The sequence below is a fragment of the Phalacrocorax carbo genome, chromosome 3 (assembly GCF_963921805.1).
Source record: "Phalacrocorax carbo chromosome 3, bPhaCar2.1, whole genome shotgun sequence".
NCBI lineage: Eukaryota > Metazoa > Chordata > Aves > Suliformes > Phalacrocoracidae > Phalacrocorax > Phalacrocorax carbo.
Genome location: NC_087515.1, coordinates 95,872,357 through 95,888,112, shown reverse-complemented (window position 1 = coordinate 95,888,112; position 15,756 = coordinate 95,872,357). Strand labels below are relative to the sequence as shown.

General features: G+C 38.0%; 1 protein-coding gene across 1 annotated transcript in view; it reads left to right on the top strand.

Moving 5' to 3' along the window:
- The window catches only part of RIMS1 (regulating synaptic membrane exocytosis 1), a 354,008-nt gene that overhangs the window by 113,444 nt on the left and 224,808 nt on the right, over positions 1-15,756 (top strand). The window contains exon 2 of the mRNA XM_064447811.1: positions 13,363-13,576. Within this exon, the coding sequence (XP_064303881.1) occupies positions 13,363-13,576 (214 nt within the window). The remainder of the gene's footprint in view (positions 1-13,362; positions 13,577-15,756) is intronic.

Here is a 15,756-nt window from a genome sequence, read left to right as displayed (position 1 = left end):
ATTTTAGAAAACTGAAATTTACTTTTAAAACAAACTCTGTGGCAAATCTTGTTATTTTGATTTTTAATAAGTCTTTTTTCCAAGAGGCACGTCTTGGTTAAAGTCACGTACAAACAATAGTAGGTTTGCACCTTGAAAAATACTAGAACTTTATTTCTTAAAATGCTTGGTTTTGACAGTTTCCTGGACTGGGTCATTGTGTGGTTACGTGAGTATTGCTGTCCCTTGATTATTATGGCTGGTTTTCCTGCAACAGGTGTTGTAGTGAATGCTGCAAGTAAAATAATATATTAATTTACTTGTGCAGTTTTTATGCATGAGTAGTTAGAGCAATCTTTAAAAAGAGTAATATCTTTATAGGTCCTGTGTTTATTAGGTAGATAACACTTGGCCATGAATGCTTGTTTTAGCAATTCAGTAAGAGAGGAACTGTAACATAGGGATATTTCCATAACTTAAGTGGTTGTGTTCAGTAAACTTCAGGCTCCTAACAGCATCAAGTGCATGCATTCACGAAACTTTTTGAACTGGTAGCAACCCTTTGGAGCAAACCAGGTGCTCTCCTGCTGCACCATCTGTGTTAGGAGAGCTGGGTAGTGAAGAAATTAAACAGGAAACTGCAGCAGAGCTCTGATGGTTATGTGAGATGACCGATATTTGGTGAGGTTGTTCACAGAGGTAAGAGGTGTGTAAAAATACCCATACAGGGTAAGACCAAAGGACAAGGAATTGACGCATAGTGGAATGTTCTCACTGTTCATCTGCTGGCTCTGGCCAAACTGTCCATGTACAGCACTGGGAAGAGGAAGCCTGACGGAGAGTATCCTGGTGACTTTGGGGCCTCCAACATGCTACCAAGTCTCTGGACAGAATACTATTTGAGTAGTCTGCTAACTCTGTGGAGGTCTTTGCGGTGCTGTGCTTGGTGTCGCCTGCAATTAAGCATTTTTACAGTAGAGTCGTCTTTTACTCCCTGTATCTGGTGGGGTATCTTTTGGTTTTGTTTGGTTTTTTTATTCTTTGACTGCCACGATTGTTTTCCCAGTTTTGTGATGGTGGTGACAGTGTTTAACTCCATCCCTGTTTCCTAGGTCCTGTTAGGGGTAGAGAACCAAAAGTGGCCTATTGGGGCTGCCCAGGGAAGCATAAAAGTATAAGGCGAGTGGGTAGAGATATGTCTCCTCTCTGCGTGATACCACTTCATGTACCCTTATAAATCTGTTACGTGTTCTAGTGAAGTGTTGAGCTGACTGCATTAGGGCACCGGAGTCTGCTCGCCTGGGAAGCTGGCAGCAGTGGGATGAGAGAGGAGTCTAACCCGTGGGACTGATGATGAGTAAGTGAAGTTCAAACAATAGCTGGAAGGGCAGATGCTGTAGTTAAAATAGGATGGTAAAAGAAACAGAAGGGTTGAACGTTTAGCAAATACAGCATGGTTCCTGCAGTGCAGTACTGAGTCAGTTGCTGCCCTAAGGCATGGTGAGTCTGCATGTTACAGGCATGCTGGACTCTGTTCCAGGACACCAAAGATAATGCGTGTCATACCAGAACTTGTCGTTTCCTTGTTTTCAAAAAAGAAAGTTCTGTTGAATTTGATGTTCAGATGTGAGTGAAGAAACCATTGAGGACTATGGTTGTTGCTTGCAGATTTTTAAATCAGCTGTTTCCAATGGGCTTAGGGACAAATGTTTATTAATATTATTTTGGTGTGGAACTATGTGCAGGCTCACTCACCTGATGGGACTTCATATTATATTAAGCCTTGTGTCACCAAATTTGGGCAGTGTAATTATTTGTGGTCGGTGTAATTACAAATTTTACTTGGTTAATACTGAAACCTGTTAGATTAGTGGAGCTATATCCTTTTCCTGTCCATGGAAGACAGGGGAGTGGGTAGCTCCTTGCCACCATTTCCCATTCACCGTCCTATTGCTATTCTTTGAACTCATTAACATTTTCAGACTCATTAATGCTGTCTCTTTTGCTTGTACTTACATCACAAACTTTGTGCTTTGTGTGAAACCTGATCTCATGGTTCTTCTGAATGCTGGACTTCTGTTTCTGTGGCCTCTTCTGACAAGGCTCTCATTCTCTAAGAAAGTCTCAGCTGGAGCCTCTTCCACCCTGGTATAATCTCCATCCCTTACAGTTCCCTCTCCACCTCGGAGGGGTGGATCATACCTTTCATCTGTTTTTCTTGTATTCTGGATTTGTGTTGCTCTTTCAGAGTTTTCCATGCTTGTGCTGTGACCTAGAGGTCTTCCTCCTTGTATTTTGTGCAAGCCAGCTGGGGCGTCGTGAGTACAGCTCATGCCCTGCCCTAGGAGAATCTGTTTCCAGATCCCAGCTCATCACAGCAATTGAGTAGAAGGGCTTATACCTCCTTAAAAAGGCCAAGGAAGGGGGCACAGAGGTTCCCAAAAGTACAAGGGCTTTAGGACCTGAGATGTACTGGGTGGAAAGGTGTTGTCTTAAGAAAACCATGAAACCCTTCCGAATACTACTGAAACACTTTCAATGAAAAATAAGACTTAAACTTTTGGAAGATAAGCTTTTCTATACCCAGTTACCATAAAGCATAGGAGCTGTACACGTACTTAAGGTAGTGGAAATAGTCACATGAGGAGAATGGAACATCTTTTTTAGCAATGGTATCGGTTTTAATATTTTTATGAACTCAGGATTAAAAAACAAAAAAGAAAAAACCCAGTTGATTTAAATTATTTGCATTTTCCATAAAAGCCATGTCAGAAGAATGGATGTTTTTAAACAAAGAAGGAATAAGCATTAATTATTTTTTTTGCAGAAGGCATCGATCCTTCAATGTACTAAATATACGAATGTACAAAGTACTAAACATATCTCAGCGTGTAAGTGCTTTTTAATACGAGACATGCAGAGCTTCTTTCTGAATTCCTTCATTATGCCCCTTTTAGTACTGTTAGGCGTTGTTTGCTTAGTTATCTGGTTTCTCTTTTATACCTCAGAAAGGGTAACGGTCATTTGGGAGGAACTGTGGGAAGCTGGAATGTAAATTCCTTATTGTAGATATTGCATATGTCTGACTCACAGTTCTTCAGTTGTGTAAGGAGGAAATCTGCTTGTGGGCTGTGGTTATTTTTAAAAAACAAATAGAAGTACAGGAAAATAAAGTTTTCCCGTAACCTACATTAGGAAACTTCCAGGAAGCCGAAAAAATTGACATTTTATGCAAGTTATTTAGTGAGCCCATTTATATGCTTACAGGAAACCTGCCCTTAGTAAAACGTTAGCTTGAAAATGACTTGTTACAGCTGGTGAAAAGGCACCAGATAAGAGCCCCGTGAATAGAGCAGCAGTCCACGCCACCTTGCTGGTGTGCCTCTGCTCCAATGTGATGAGGAGCGGGACTTTCTAATCCATGTGTTGGACTTTTTTGCCTCAACCTGTACAGTCTTGTTAGGATGCTGCCACGTAGTATGTGTTTGATAAGAGATTATATGGGGGAATTGGAATTAAGATAACTTGTATAGAGGGCAAAAGTATCTGTTAGATGTGAACAGCTATTAATTCCAGTGGTGGTGGCCAGATCTGAACACCCCTATGAGGTCTATAAGTGAAACCTTAGTCTTTGCCAAGTCTGAACTTTATCATAAGTCTCATAATCAAATGCGTTATGGTTATGTTGCTCCTGGTTTCTAGCATCATGGGCATGTAGGAAAATACCAACATTCATTAAAAACACTTTGTCCCTCATGAACATGGGGAAAAGTATGAATATATTGCCTGAGGGCAGGAAACCAAAAAGTAAATGATGAGAATCATAAAATTATTAGAAGAAATTTGAAAAGTAACATCATGAATTTCTGAGTCATGTTGGGAGATTTGTACTACCATATTGCCTGGAAGCACTTGTCATGGACTGTAACCCTTCTGAGTGAGGGTTTTTATGGACTTAGGAAAAAAGGCAGTCTTTGCCACAGCAGAAGCCTAAACTGTAAGTATTAAGCAAACAATAAAATAATAGGAGCAGACAGGGGAGCCTGTATGGTCTGACCTGATAAGCGAAAGTTTTAACATAGCAGTAACGTAATTTTTGTCCAGATCTTTGTAAGCATCAAGGCAAAGGAGAGTTTGAAGGAGGATAATGGGATGGTGTTATTGCTAATACTCCCATGTTAGGGGCAACAAGGGGCAAACCACAAAAATTATTGCTTGAAAGTTTAACTGGACCAGAAGTGTCACAGTACTGAATGAGAAATGATAGGTAAGGTGGAAATAGGCTGTGAAAGTCTTTGAAGGTGAAGATAAGCCATTTATGTTTTATGCAGCAGAAAAGGGGGCTCATCGGAGGAATACAAAGAGAGAGGTAAAATAAATTAAATTATATTTGTTGCAGGATTGTGATTAGACTATCAGCAGGACAGACTTGAACTGGCGAGAAAAGGAATTGAGGGATGAGCTGATGAGAGCTGAATGTTTAAGCTGGACGGATATGAAATTAGCTAAACTTTGGTGTGGTTTTTTTTTTTTAATTTGAAAAATTAATCTCTGAGGTTTATAAAGCATTTTGAGGTGAAGGTCTAAATAGGTGTGAGTCCAGCGTAGCACAGTAGATATTGGTCCTGAGTGGTAAGCAGAATGGAGGTGGTGGTTAAGGTTTGCTGGAGGCACAAGGAGATCTTTATTTCAGTTTATGTAGTTTGATGTACAAGTCTCCCATGAAGGGAGACTATGCCAAACACTGGTTTGGACAGAAGGAGACAAATGTGGGGTAGAGAAACAGACCTGCGAGTTACAAGCATGATCAAATTTGTGTTTGCACCAATAAAACAGGGTGGAAGAAGAGATCTTGGCATGTGGAGGAGAAAGGGCTGATGCCCAGCAGGATTCAGGTGATTGCTGGTGAGGTGAAAAATGTCATGGGTGGAAGGTGAAGACCGAGTTGAGAGAGTAATAGAATTGATCCACAGTTGTGTGTTGAACAAACAAGGGAGAATGAAGAAACCTTCAAGCCAGGCAAAATCTGAGATTTTGAGGAATATTTGTTTGTTTGATTATAGAATATAGAACATGCTATAATATGTTGTATATAGTAATTACTGTGATATATTTGTTAAAAATGTGTAGGAGGGAGAGACAAAGCCTACAGGAAATGTGAATAGGAAAAGGTCAAATGGGTGTTAAGTAGTTACAGAAAATTGAGAAGTTGGACAGTAAGTAACAGCAAAGGGGTTAGAAGCAGCTGGTTCGTGGAGGAGAAAACCCAACGCCCTCAAGATATGGAAGCCGCTAACTTTCATTTGCAGTCCTTTGATTAATGCTTGTATTACTCTTACAGAAATATGGCCTTTTTTTCCTCTAAAGATTAGATGATTAATCAGGTTCCTACCTGTTTCACAACTTACACACATCCATGTCTCGCTTGCCTCGGGCGAGCATTTTTTACAGACAAATACTACTCTCCACTTGTAAAATGGCAGTTCAAACTGAATAAAAAAGTACAGCAGTAGCAATAATAAAGAAATATTAACATAACATCCAAATGTACTCAGAAGTACAATATTTTGCAATATGAGTACATTCAGTAATTATTCGATCTTCACAAAACAACCAAACTAGGTATCATCCGTGCTAAAGAGCAGCACACCCCAAACATTCAGAAAATACCCTAGACTTCAAATATGCTAACACATTAGCCTGGCTAGGTCAAGCACTTGGGGGCTGGAAGAGTTAGATAAGTTCATTTACTATGCAACCTTAATTCCTCCTACTTGCGCAGAAGGTATAAGTTTTAATAACAGATTTATATGTGATGTGATGATGCATGAAGTAAGCAGCAAATACATCTAGACTTCTCTGAACTTCAGCTGTTCTTCTGGTCAGCATTGCTAGATTCCTCCTAAGCTTCTCGTTTCCCCTTTTTTTCAGACAAAGCTGTCCATATCATCTTGCTAAGGTTGCCTGTCTTAGCTTTGTTGTTTAAAGTGTGTACTCCTAAAACCTGTCACAAGTTGACAGCTTTCCCCAGCTAAGGTGCTAGTGGGGCTGAGGCAGAGCCAGGTGCCACGCTGCTCCCTCTGGGAACACCTGCATGAGGTGAGTACCCCCAACTCTGGCAGAGCAGCCAGGCACCCGGTGAGGCTGGGGTACTTCCAGCGTTACAGAGCTGATGAACATTGGTTCAGGTCACAGCTTCAACATAGCCACTGAAAGTTTGTCTACAGGTTGTTAGGTCTAGCTGTTGCCTTCACAGGCAGCAAAATATCCAAATATCCAAAAGTGCTTGAAGTCTTGCTGTGTTGTCCAAATACATTACCCTACTGGCACATTAATGAAGTCTTAGTCTTCGGTACATCTCCTACAGCAGAAGAAAATGTGTAGAAACAATTTTGAGTTTGCATTCCTGAACTTTTTGTTTGTTTGTTTGTTTTATTTGCCATAAAGAAGAATGCTAAGAACAGACTTCAGTTAAAGTCCCTCTGATTTTATGCACAAAACAAAACAAAACAAAACAAAACAACAACCAACCACAAAACAAAGAAAAAAATGTCTAAGTTCTGTGTGATTATGTGTTTGTGTGGCATGGTTGAACAGGGTAAAGTACTGCATTTTACTAAGAGCTTTTCTCAAACACGCAATAGCCACTGGTCAATAGTTACTTAAGGCTATGTCACTTAGAAGGTGTCACTTTTTCTACCAACTTGAACTCATGACAGGGCATAATATTTTTATAATGTTAAATCAGGTGTTAAAGATTTCAAGACTGAATGATTTGTGTTGAACTGCGAGTGAAAATGCAATCTGTAGTGCCATCTGCTGGATTTTTAAGCAAGTGAAAAAATATAGATTCATACTACATTTAAAAATCATTTAAAATGTAACGGTGCATAAAGGTGACCCAAATCTTTGGCATGTTTGGAAAATCTGTGCAGACAGAGCATGCATATGCAAGTGCATCGTTTTGTCACTTTTTAATCCTCAGTGTATGTGTGCAAATACTTCAGATAGGTATACACTGTAGGAATTTAACAGTAAACCAGCAAAAAAGCAATAACACAGCCTGTTAATCAAAAATTGCATTCTTGGATCATAACTGTAATATCTGCTTAGTGGAGATGGTTGCAGCAGTATAAATTTACATCTTGGGCCAACTCAAAAAAACCCAACAACATAAATGATTACTTCTGTATGGTTCGATATGCCACTGTGTGATCAGTCAATATTACAGATTACCTCATGTCCATTGTCTGTCCTACTAAGGATATCTCTGAGCTGTCTGAAATGATTGAGGTATATAAGATGCTTATGACATGAGTGTCCTCCAAGGCTTCCAGTTTTTAATAACTACATGAAGACATGAGTGAAGCTTGGCAGAATACCCCATCAGTAATTTTTTTTACTAGTTTACACTAGTCAATGTAAAATATTGCGTATTCAACTGAAAATGTGGTACATGTGTGACTTGCAGTTAAAACATTTTTTTTGTGAAATGCCTTTGAAGAAAAAAGGGCAGAGGAACCCACCATATCTTCTTGGGGAAAAAACCCTAGAAACCTCAACACATGTTGTACTGTCCTACTGTAAAAGTGAATGGGCTAAGTCTTTCAGTGTACGCATGAAAAATGTATCGGTTCTTCTCTTGCTCTACGAGTGGCGGTGCCAAGCTCTCATGTACATGTGGTACAGTACTGAGGCTGATGCTTAAGAGTCCAGAGACGGAGCTGTAGCCATGATGCTATGACGTACCTCTCCGAGCGGCTCAGTCTCTTCCAGAATCCAGCAAGAGAAGATTTTTTTTTTAGTCATATGAGATCTGATATGCCCAAAGATTCACCCATTGTATGGTCTTTTTTTGATCACACACATATGTGCCACCTGTGTGAATGTGAAATACCAGGCACCCTCACCAGCAGAGCCATCTTATGTGGGTGCAGCTGTTTTGCTGAGTGGTGCAAGGTCTGCACAAGTGAAGTAAGGCAGTAATGTTGGAGGAAGGTTATCCTTCAAGTGTCTTGATTTCGCTGTGCTATGTTCTCAGATGTATTGCTGCCTTTGTAGACATCTTCCCTATTATTTCTCCATGAAGAGAGGAATGGTTTTAATCCTGTGTCTGTGCCTGATAAGTTTACTGCATAATAAAAGGTGGAGCAGTACTGAAGTCTTGGGCCATCAGGTGATGCTGTTGGTGACCCAAACAGTTCCCAGTGCATGGGTGCTTCTGTGTTTCTAGCAAAGATGAAGTTTCACGCATAAATGTTACAAAGAGGTGCTCTTGGAGGTACCCAAAGTTTTATTATATTGAGACAATCTGTTAAAGAAGGTAGATCCATTAAGCAAGAAATGTGGCTAGGATGATACAGGACAAAAATTAAGGGACTTCTAATTCAACAATATTAAAATATAAATACATAAATATTAAAATATTAATCATACAATATTAAATGTGTAAAATATGTAAATAGGTAAACTTATGAGAATTTTAATATTTTCTTGCATCTACACCTGGAGGGATGTTTTTCTAATTAATTCAAATTCTGTTTGTACCTAACAGTTCTTACTTATTATGCAACAGCTGCTGATAGATTTTGTGGATTAGAGGATCAAATCTTAAGGAACAGAGAAATAAATCCATTTTCTTTAGGGTGGGATCAAAGATTTGCACTTTCAAGTCAAAGAACATTTAAACTGAGTAAAAATAATAGTCATTAACTTGTTTGTACTGGCTGCTAAAGTCACCACCACAATCCTCCCACCTAAACAAACAAGCAACCATACAACAACAAAAAGCTTTTACAAAACAGTATTACTGGAAGATATTTTTGCACTTCAGGATTTTTTTTTCTGTTCTAAAATATATGTTCAGTGAAGTCTGTTGAAGATACCAATTTCAAAAATAAATACTAATTTTTAATAACAAGAACATTTGGTAGATTTTTTTCTGGTCAACATTTTAAAACTACTGAATTTTACTGTATTTGTTAGTGTATTGTTACAGAACACATCTGGAAGGTGATATTAACAATTATTTATAGGTAGTATAAAATCTGAATAAATTAGATGTCATACTTTCCTGTTTTGTGATATGCATGGAGACTGTAAGAATAGTACACTTGCAGTGCATTGCTCCTTTTGGCCATCTTCTGCCTCCTATATTCCTCCCTTTTGAAGGAAAAATTCTATGAAACTTATTCAGTCTGACTTATATATGTCCAGTGTTAAGTCCTGGAATAGTTCCCTCTGTTTTTTGTTATAAAGTTTCGTTTATTTTTTTCCTCTTCATGTTTGGAGGCTGTGCGGGTGAGGAAACCTCCCCTTTTTGGCTATGCTCTTGACCTCAGTAGTAGAACTAGCTGAATTTTGGGATGCATGATGAAAAACGGTGTAGATATATGCATATATTCCTCTTACATAGTAGCGTGGCTGCTCTTTCAGGCATTGGGGTTTGAATTGATGTCTGCCTCAAGGTTCCCCCAAGCTATTATATCATATGCTGTTATTAAGTCTTTAACCTAACCTTTAGGTGCTTGTCTACATTAAGGAATATTTAATAGACTTGAATTTTCCTTGCATTTGACGAAAATGTGCTCTATAGCCTGGAAGTTAAGGAGCAAACCTGAAAAACACCCATCTGTATGTTAGTTCTTGCTCCAGAGAATACTTCTCTATGAGGCTAATAATACTTCTGTATAAGGCAAAACTGTTGAGAGGGATTTGCTGCCGCCGTTATAGAATAGCCAGAGATACAGAGATCCTGTCATTCCTCAAAAAGGTGGGAAAGATGGTTCAAGCCTTCCAAAAGAAGTAGTTGAACCAGACCTGCCATGGACTGGGTAAGAATCTTTCAGCTCTGTGAATTCTGCAACGGATTTCTTCAGTTCCATTCCTGCTGTAGATAAAATATGAGGATTTCTCCAATAATGTGGAGTATGACATGCAAAATAAGTGCTTGGTTTTGAACCCCTCATGGTAAAAAGGCTGGTCTTACACTGATGCAGAAAATAAGAAATCTATAAATAAGTGCTACATACTTACAAATAAATGAAATCTCTCACTTAAGTTTTGCTTGGTTGCTAGTATGTTCATCTACCTCTTGGTGTACACAGGAGGGCAAAACATAATTGTATAAATACACTTTGTAAGCTTCATATGAGATAAAAAAAATTCAGATGTAGACTGTCTGATTGGAAAAGAACAGGCAGAGGTGCAGTGCTTGCTGTTATCTTCCCTTTCCACATTAGTAAAGATCCAGAGCTTGAAGTCTTGCTGTAGTGGAAGAGAACTGAATTTAGTTTCCATGGTTCCATTTTTTAATAGAATATTGATGTAACAAGAAAGTTACCTACAGACCTCTCCATTATTTAATTGCGTTCTTTAAGCTGGTTATTATACAAATTCCTGAATGTCTTCAGTGGTTTTTCTGCATTATAAGTGAGCAGCCGTGTAAGATAAATTAAATCATATGTGTAATCCAATAATGTGGCCAAAAGTATTACGTTTCTCCATTACTTTGCCTAATTCTTTTGACCTACTTTTCTCCTCTTACTTAATACTGTGAAATTTTTATAAGCAGATTAGTAAAAAATCAAAATAAAACAACAAAAAAACCCCCCATTTACTACTTCTGCCAAGTTTTTCATTAGCATAAAGCATTAAGGATAATGCATCATGTCTGTAGTGAGGTAGAATAGATTATTTGGCTTCTTAGATTTTGCTATTGCTGCATCCTCACTAGAATGTGCCTGTATGAAGTCACTGATTTTAGTGTGGGATTTGGTGATTTATGTAGTAACGAGCGGTGATATTCTTGTCCAAATGAAATATGTGTATTTTACCATGATTCCTGTTAGATAAATTGAATTATCATTTTCTAGGCTTGAATATAATCTTAAAGTAAAACTATCCACACCACCCAAAACAGTATTTCATACAGATAACACTGATTACTTATATCTTAAAAGTCAAAACAACTTCACCACAAAAAAAAATAATCCCTCTGAAACACAGAATTGTCTCACTAGAAATTCTTTCACTAGAAATACATTGGTTAAATGCTGCGAGTCTCAATGCTAATTAAGTGATTTATGTAGCTCGAAGCAGGTGGAGATGAAGGATATCATCAAGACCTCTGTAGACAACACATCTACTGTTATAATTAATTAAACTACAGATTCCATGCTGCTATTAATAATCTATTTATCTGTTAATGATTTTTTTAATGTTATCCATGGAGATGTCGATTTGAAGCAACATCTGAAAATGTGGATGAATAGCCTGTAGGCTCCGCAGAGCAGGATGTTGTGGTTTAACCCCAGCTGGCAACTAAGACCCACACAGCCACTCACTGTCTCTCGCCTCAGTGGGACGGGGGAGAGAATTGGAAGAGTAAAAGCAAGAAAACTCATGCATTGAGATTAAGACAGTTTAATAGGTAAAGCAAAAGCTGCGCACACAAGCAAAGCAAGACAAGGAATTCAGTCCCTACTTCCCATGGGCAGGCAGGGGTTCAGCCATCTCCAGGAAAGCAGGGCTCAATCACGCATAATGGTGACTTGGGAAGAGAAACACCATCACTCCAAACGTCCCCCCCTTCCTTCTTCTTCCACCAGCTTTATGTCCTGAGCATGACGTCATATGGTGTGGGATATACCTTTGGTCAGTTGGGTCAGCTGTCCCGGCTGTGTCCCCTCCCAACTCCTTCACTCTCTGTAAGCACTGCTCGGCAATAACAAAAATATCCCTGTGTTATCAACACTGTTTCCAGCACAAATCCAAAACACAGCCCCGTAACAGCTACTGTGGGGAAAATTAACTCTATCCCAGCCAAAACCAACACATGTGGTGAAAAGACTGAGTTGTTAAATGTGCCCTGCTGGACTCTCCCACTTAGGCTATATGAGGTTTTTGCTCAAGCTCATGAAAATAAAGGTCAGAAGTTGCAATGCTGTCCTGATGCACCTACAGAAATTTTTCTTTCTTGTGTGATTTGATAAATAGTATGATAGTTAACAGAATTGAAATACAATCCTTTTAAGTAAGCTTCAGAGCGGGGTTTCACACGACAGTTGAGCTTGTTCCTCGTTGCTGCAAAAAGGATGATCCTGCTGTCCATGGCTCATCTTCATTTTGGGCTTCAAGAGCTCATGTCCTGCCTTATTCCCAGGTCTCCAGTGCCCTGCTCAGAGTGGAGTGATTCAGGAAGCAAAATGATGGGAGAACAATTTGGGTGGTTTTCTTTTTTTTCTTAGGAGAATTACTTTTCTGTTGGTTCAGGGAAATGAGTTAGCTCACTGAGATGGATTTGGTGAATGTCAAAATCAGAGCCTAAGGAGCAGTAACTGTGTGCAGCCAGGAGCAGGAGAGGAGCTGGATTGCCCTTTTTGAAAGAGCCTGGACCTTTAGCTGGTTCCTCTCTGAAACATCATCCGTGCTAACAAAATCTCATGGAAACCAACAGGAGAACATCTTTTTCCTCAGAGATAATATCATAATTAAAAGAAAGATTTTATCACTAAATATTTCATTATTCTGACTTACAGAAGGGGAAGTGAAGGCTAAAGGGCTTAGTGCTCTTCCCTGAGCTCTCATGATTAGAAGGAAGGTCTTTTGGGTAGCAGGATGCTTAGCCAGTTGGTGGCACAGCGTCAGGACATTTGTTATTTGGGGCGGCTGGAGGAGAAGTGCTACTTCTCTGAACACCAGTATTCATCTCAGGAGCCTATATACCTGCTAATACTCCTATATACTCCTACAGCTAAGCACAGATAAGCTGGAAGAAATGTCTTTAATGAGGGACAGCAAACCTTGCATGCAAAATACTTAACCAGAGAGAATACTAGAGATTGCTAATATATAGATTTGACAGAGAAAACTGATCTCAGATTCTTGTAGGGCCAGTGTGATTGTAGAGTGCCTGTTGAAATCTTTAAGTTATATGGGGTAGTAACTTAGATTTTGAAAACAGAAGTGTGACACTAACTGAAGATTTGTTTTATTACACCTGCTGTATAAATAACATTGATTAAAAAGCATGCAAATTTGCTCAGGCAATTATATTTCTGCTTTTATTCTGTACATGATAGATACTTCTGTTTAAGAGTATACATTTTTTGCCATCTTTTTATATTTGGATCAATTTCTCTGGAAGTGAAATGATGTGCTGATGAGCTTTGAAGTAAACCTAATAGGAATACGCCTGTTATTTTTTTCCTTTAGATTCTCCTATACAGTCTTCTATGTGCAGTGTGTGTTTGATATGAGGTACATTTATTGTTGTGAACATGCCAAGAATATTAGGTAGAGTTATAAATTGAAAGAAAGAAATACACATTAGCAGTATTTCCTCCTATTCTTGCTATATAAACTTTTTTCTCATCTATGCAGGAGGTTGCATCAACAATTTGAAAGCTATAAAGAGCAAGTAAGAAAGATAGGGGAAGAAGCCCGCCGCTACCAGGGAGAGCACAAGGATGATGCTCCAACATGTGGAATCTGTCATAAAACAAAGTTTGCAGATGGCTGTGGCCATTTATGCTCTTATTGCCGGACCAAGTTTTGTGCTCGATGTGGAGGTCGTGTCTCTCTGCGATCAAACAATGTAAGTCTTCTGATGCGTACTCTTAAGAAAAAGCCTCCTTGACATTGTCACACTGCAGATTGTTCACCTTAAGTTTGGCATTTCGTGCTTCATTTTACTTAAGTGTTTCATTCATCACTTTGTTATGAGGTTTTTATAAAGAAGAATAATGTATTTAATGATTGTGGAGATATTAAGATTCACAGAGTTAATGAAAAAAAGAATACATAGTATATAGTTCTACTGAGTGATGGCTTGAAGAAAACATACTTGTTTTTCATAGAATGAAAGAAAAAACCTTTTTGCTCAGGTACAACTCCATACTGATAATTTTTTATTGAACTCTAATTTCATTTTACATTTCTCTTTTTATAAAGTTTTTCATATACATTTACAGGTTTCTCTTACATAAAATCAGTCATTTTTTTGGTTAGAAAAAAAACCCCAACCACTTTTCTTACTACAGTGTTACGTCAATTTATTTTGTATTTATTTAAAATGTAAAACTATAGATTAATCTGGATTAGGTATCCTACTTCAGGCAGGTGAGAGAAATATTTCTCCCTCTGATCCTCATGCAGTTAACTGCGGTAGCTGTCCACAAAACTGAAGGGTATCCGAGAGAGAATACCCTCTGTTCAGTCAGTCCCTTAGAAAGAACTGGCTACTCACTTGCACATGAGTGGTAGGATCTATATTTGATTGTTGAACAGTCTATAAAGACCATTATCCAGTGATTATTTTAGGACTATGGTGTGTTATAAAACATTTTACAAATATCCTTTTATTGCATGAATAGTTTTGTTGTCTATCATGAGATGAGAAAGCTTTCTCATATGGCTTTAAGATGCCAGTCTTTTGTAAGGGAAACACATCAATCTTCTTTGTATCAAGACAAATTCACTTAAAAGTGGTCATGAATTTTATAGCAGGTAATTATGTTCACAATGGAACTAGTTTATGTCCTTTTCACTTTCTTTGAACTAAACATCAACTGAATAGGGCTTCTGAAATGTCATGTAAGAAAAAAAAAAAAAAAAACAAACCCTCAGAAGAAAATACATTTCATCTTTATTTTGGAAGTTTTCCATAGCCCTAAAGTACTTGTGAGTCCATTAAATTAAATTCACATTCTGAAAAAATTATGTTGGTGTATTGGAAAAAAATTTTAAATATATCCATATTTTAATAAAATAGATGCATTGCTTTGCATCACCTGCAGGTGGTGTCAGTAGAGCAAGTCTATGAAAATGTAGTTGACTTTCATTTGTTAGAGTGCATATGATACAGCTTATCTTTACTCAGAAAAAACCTGAATATATTTTAATGATTTTTCACCCACTGTTTCAAGTCACAGAAATGGAAAAGTTTCCATTTATTTGTAACTTGCCTTTTGTTTGTTATATTGTTTATTCTTCTGTGGGTTAGAGTGGGAAAGCATGTTTTCTACATATACAGTAATGTCATCTTTTTATTTAAAGCTCTTTTTTTTTGAAATTTTACGTTATCTCTTTGTAGAGAGTTATTAGTACTGCATTTCTTTGAAATCTGTCTATTAATACTTGCCTATTTTATTCTTTTTCTCTTCTTTTTTTCTTTTCTCTTTTTATTCTGCTTCCTTGGATGCTTTCCCAAAGGAGGACAAAGTGGTTAGAATCCATGCTTTTTATCATTTATTATTATAATGTTGTTAGTTGACTGGGAAACATATTAATATAAAAAACTGAACTGAAATTTTAAAATCATCCAAGGGCGGGGGGGGGGGGGGGTGCGGGGAAGAACAGGAATCCTAACACCCAGGCCCTGCCCATCCCTTAGGTGAATGTACGCTTCAAAAATAGCTCTGCGAAGGAAATGCAAGACTGTTGTCAAAATTAGGAAAATAACAGAAATTAATTAAGAATGGAGAATTATTAATAGCTAAAAAGTAGAAGAGGTAATGAAGTGTAATACAGTGATATTTCATAAAAATATCTTTGGTTAACAATTTGACTTTTTGCATGCAAGGCCCTTCCATCAGCTTCAGGAAATCTAATTTAGTATTTTAGTTGTAATTTTACATCGATGTATATGGTTTGCTGTGTTTCGTTTCTGGCTGCAGCAGAAATTTAGGGCATTCTTGTGAGATCAGCTTTTTGATTTTACATTAGAAATAGTTTGCATAGGCTCAAGTACTGGCATATTCACCACTAATGCCTGCG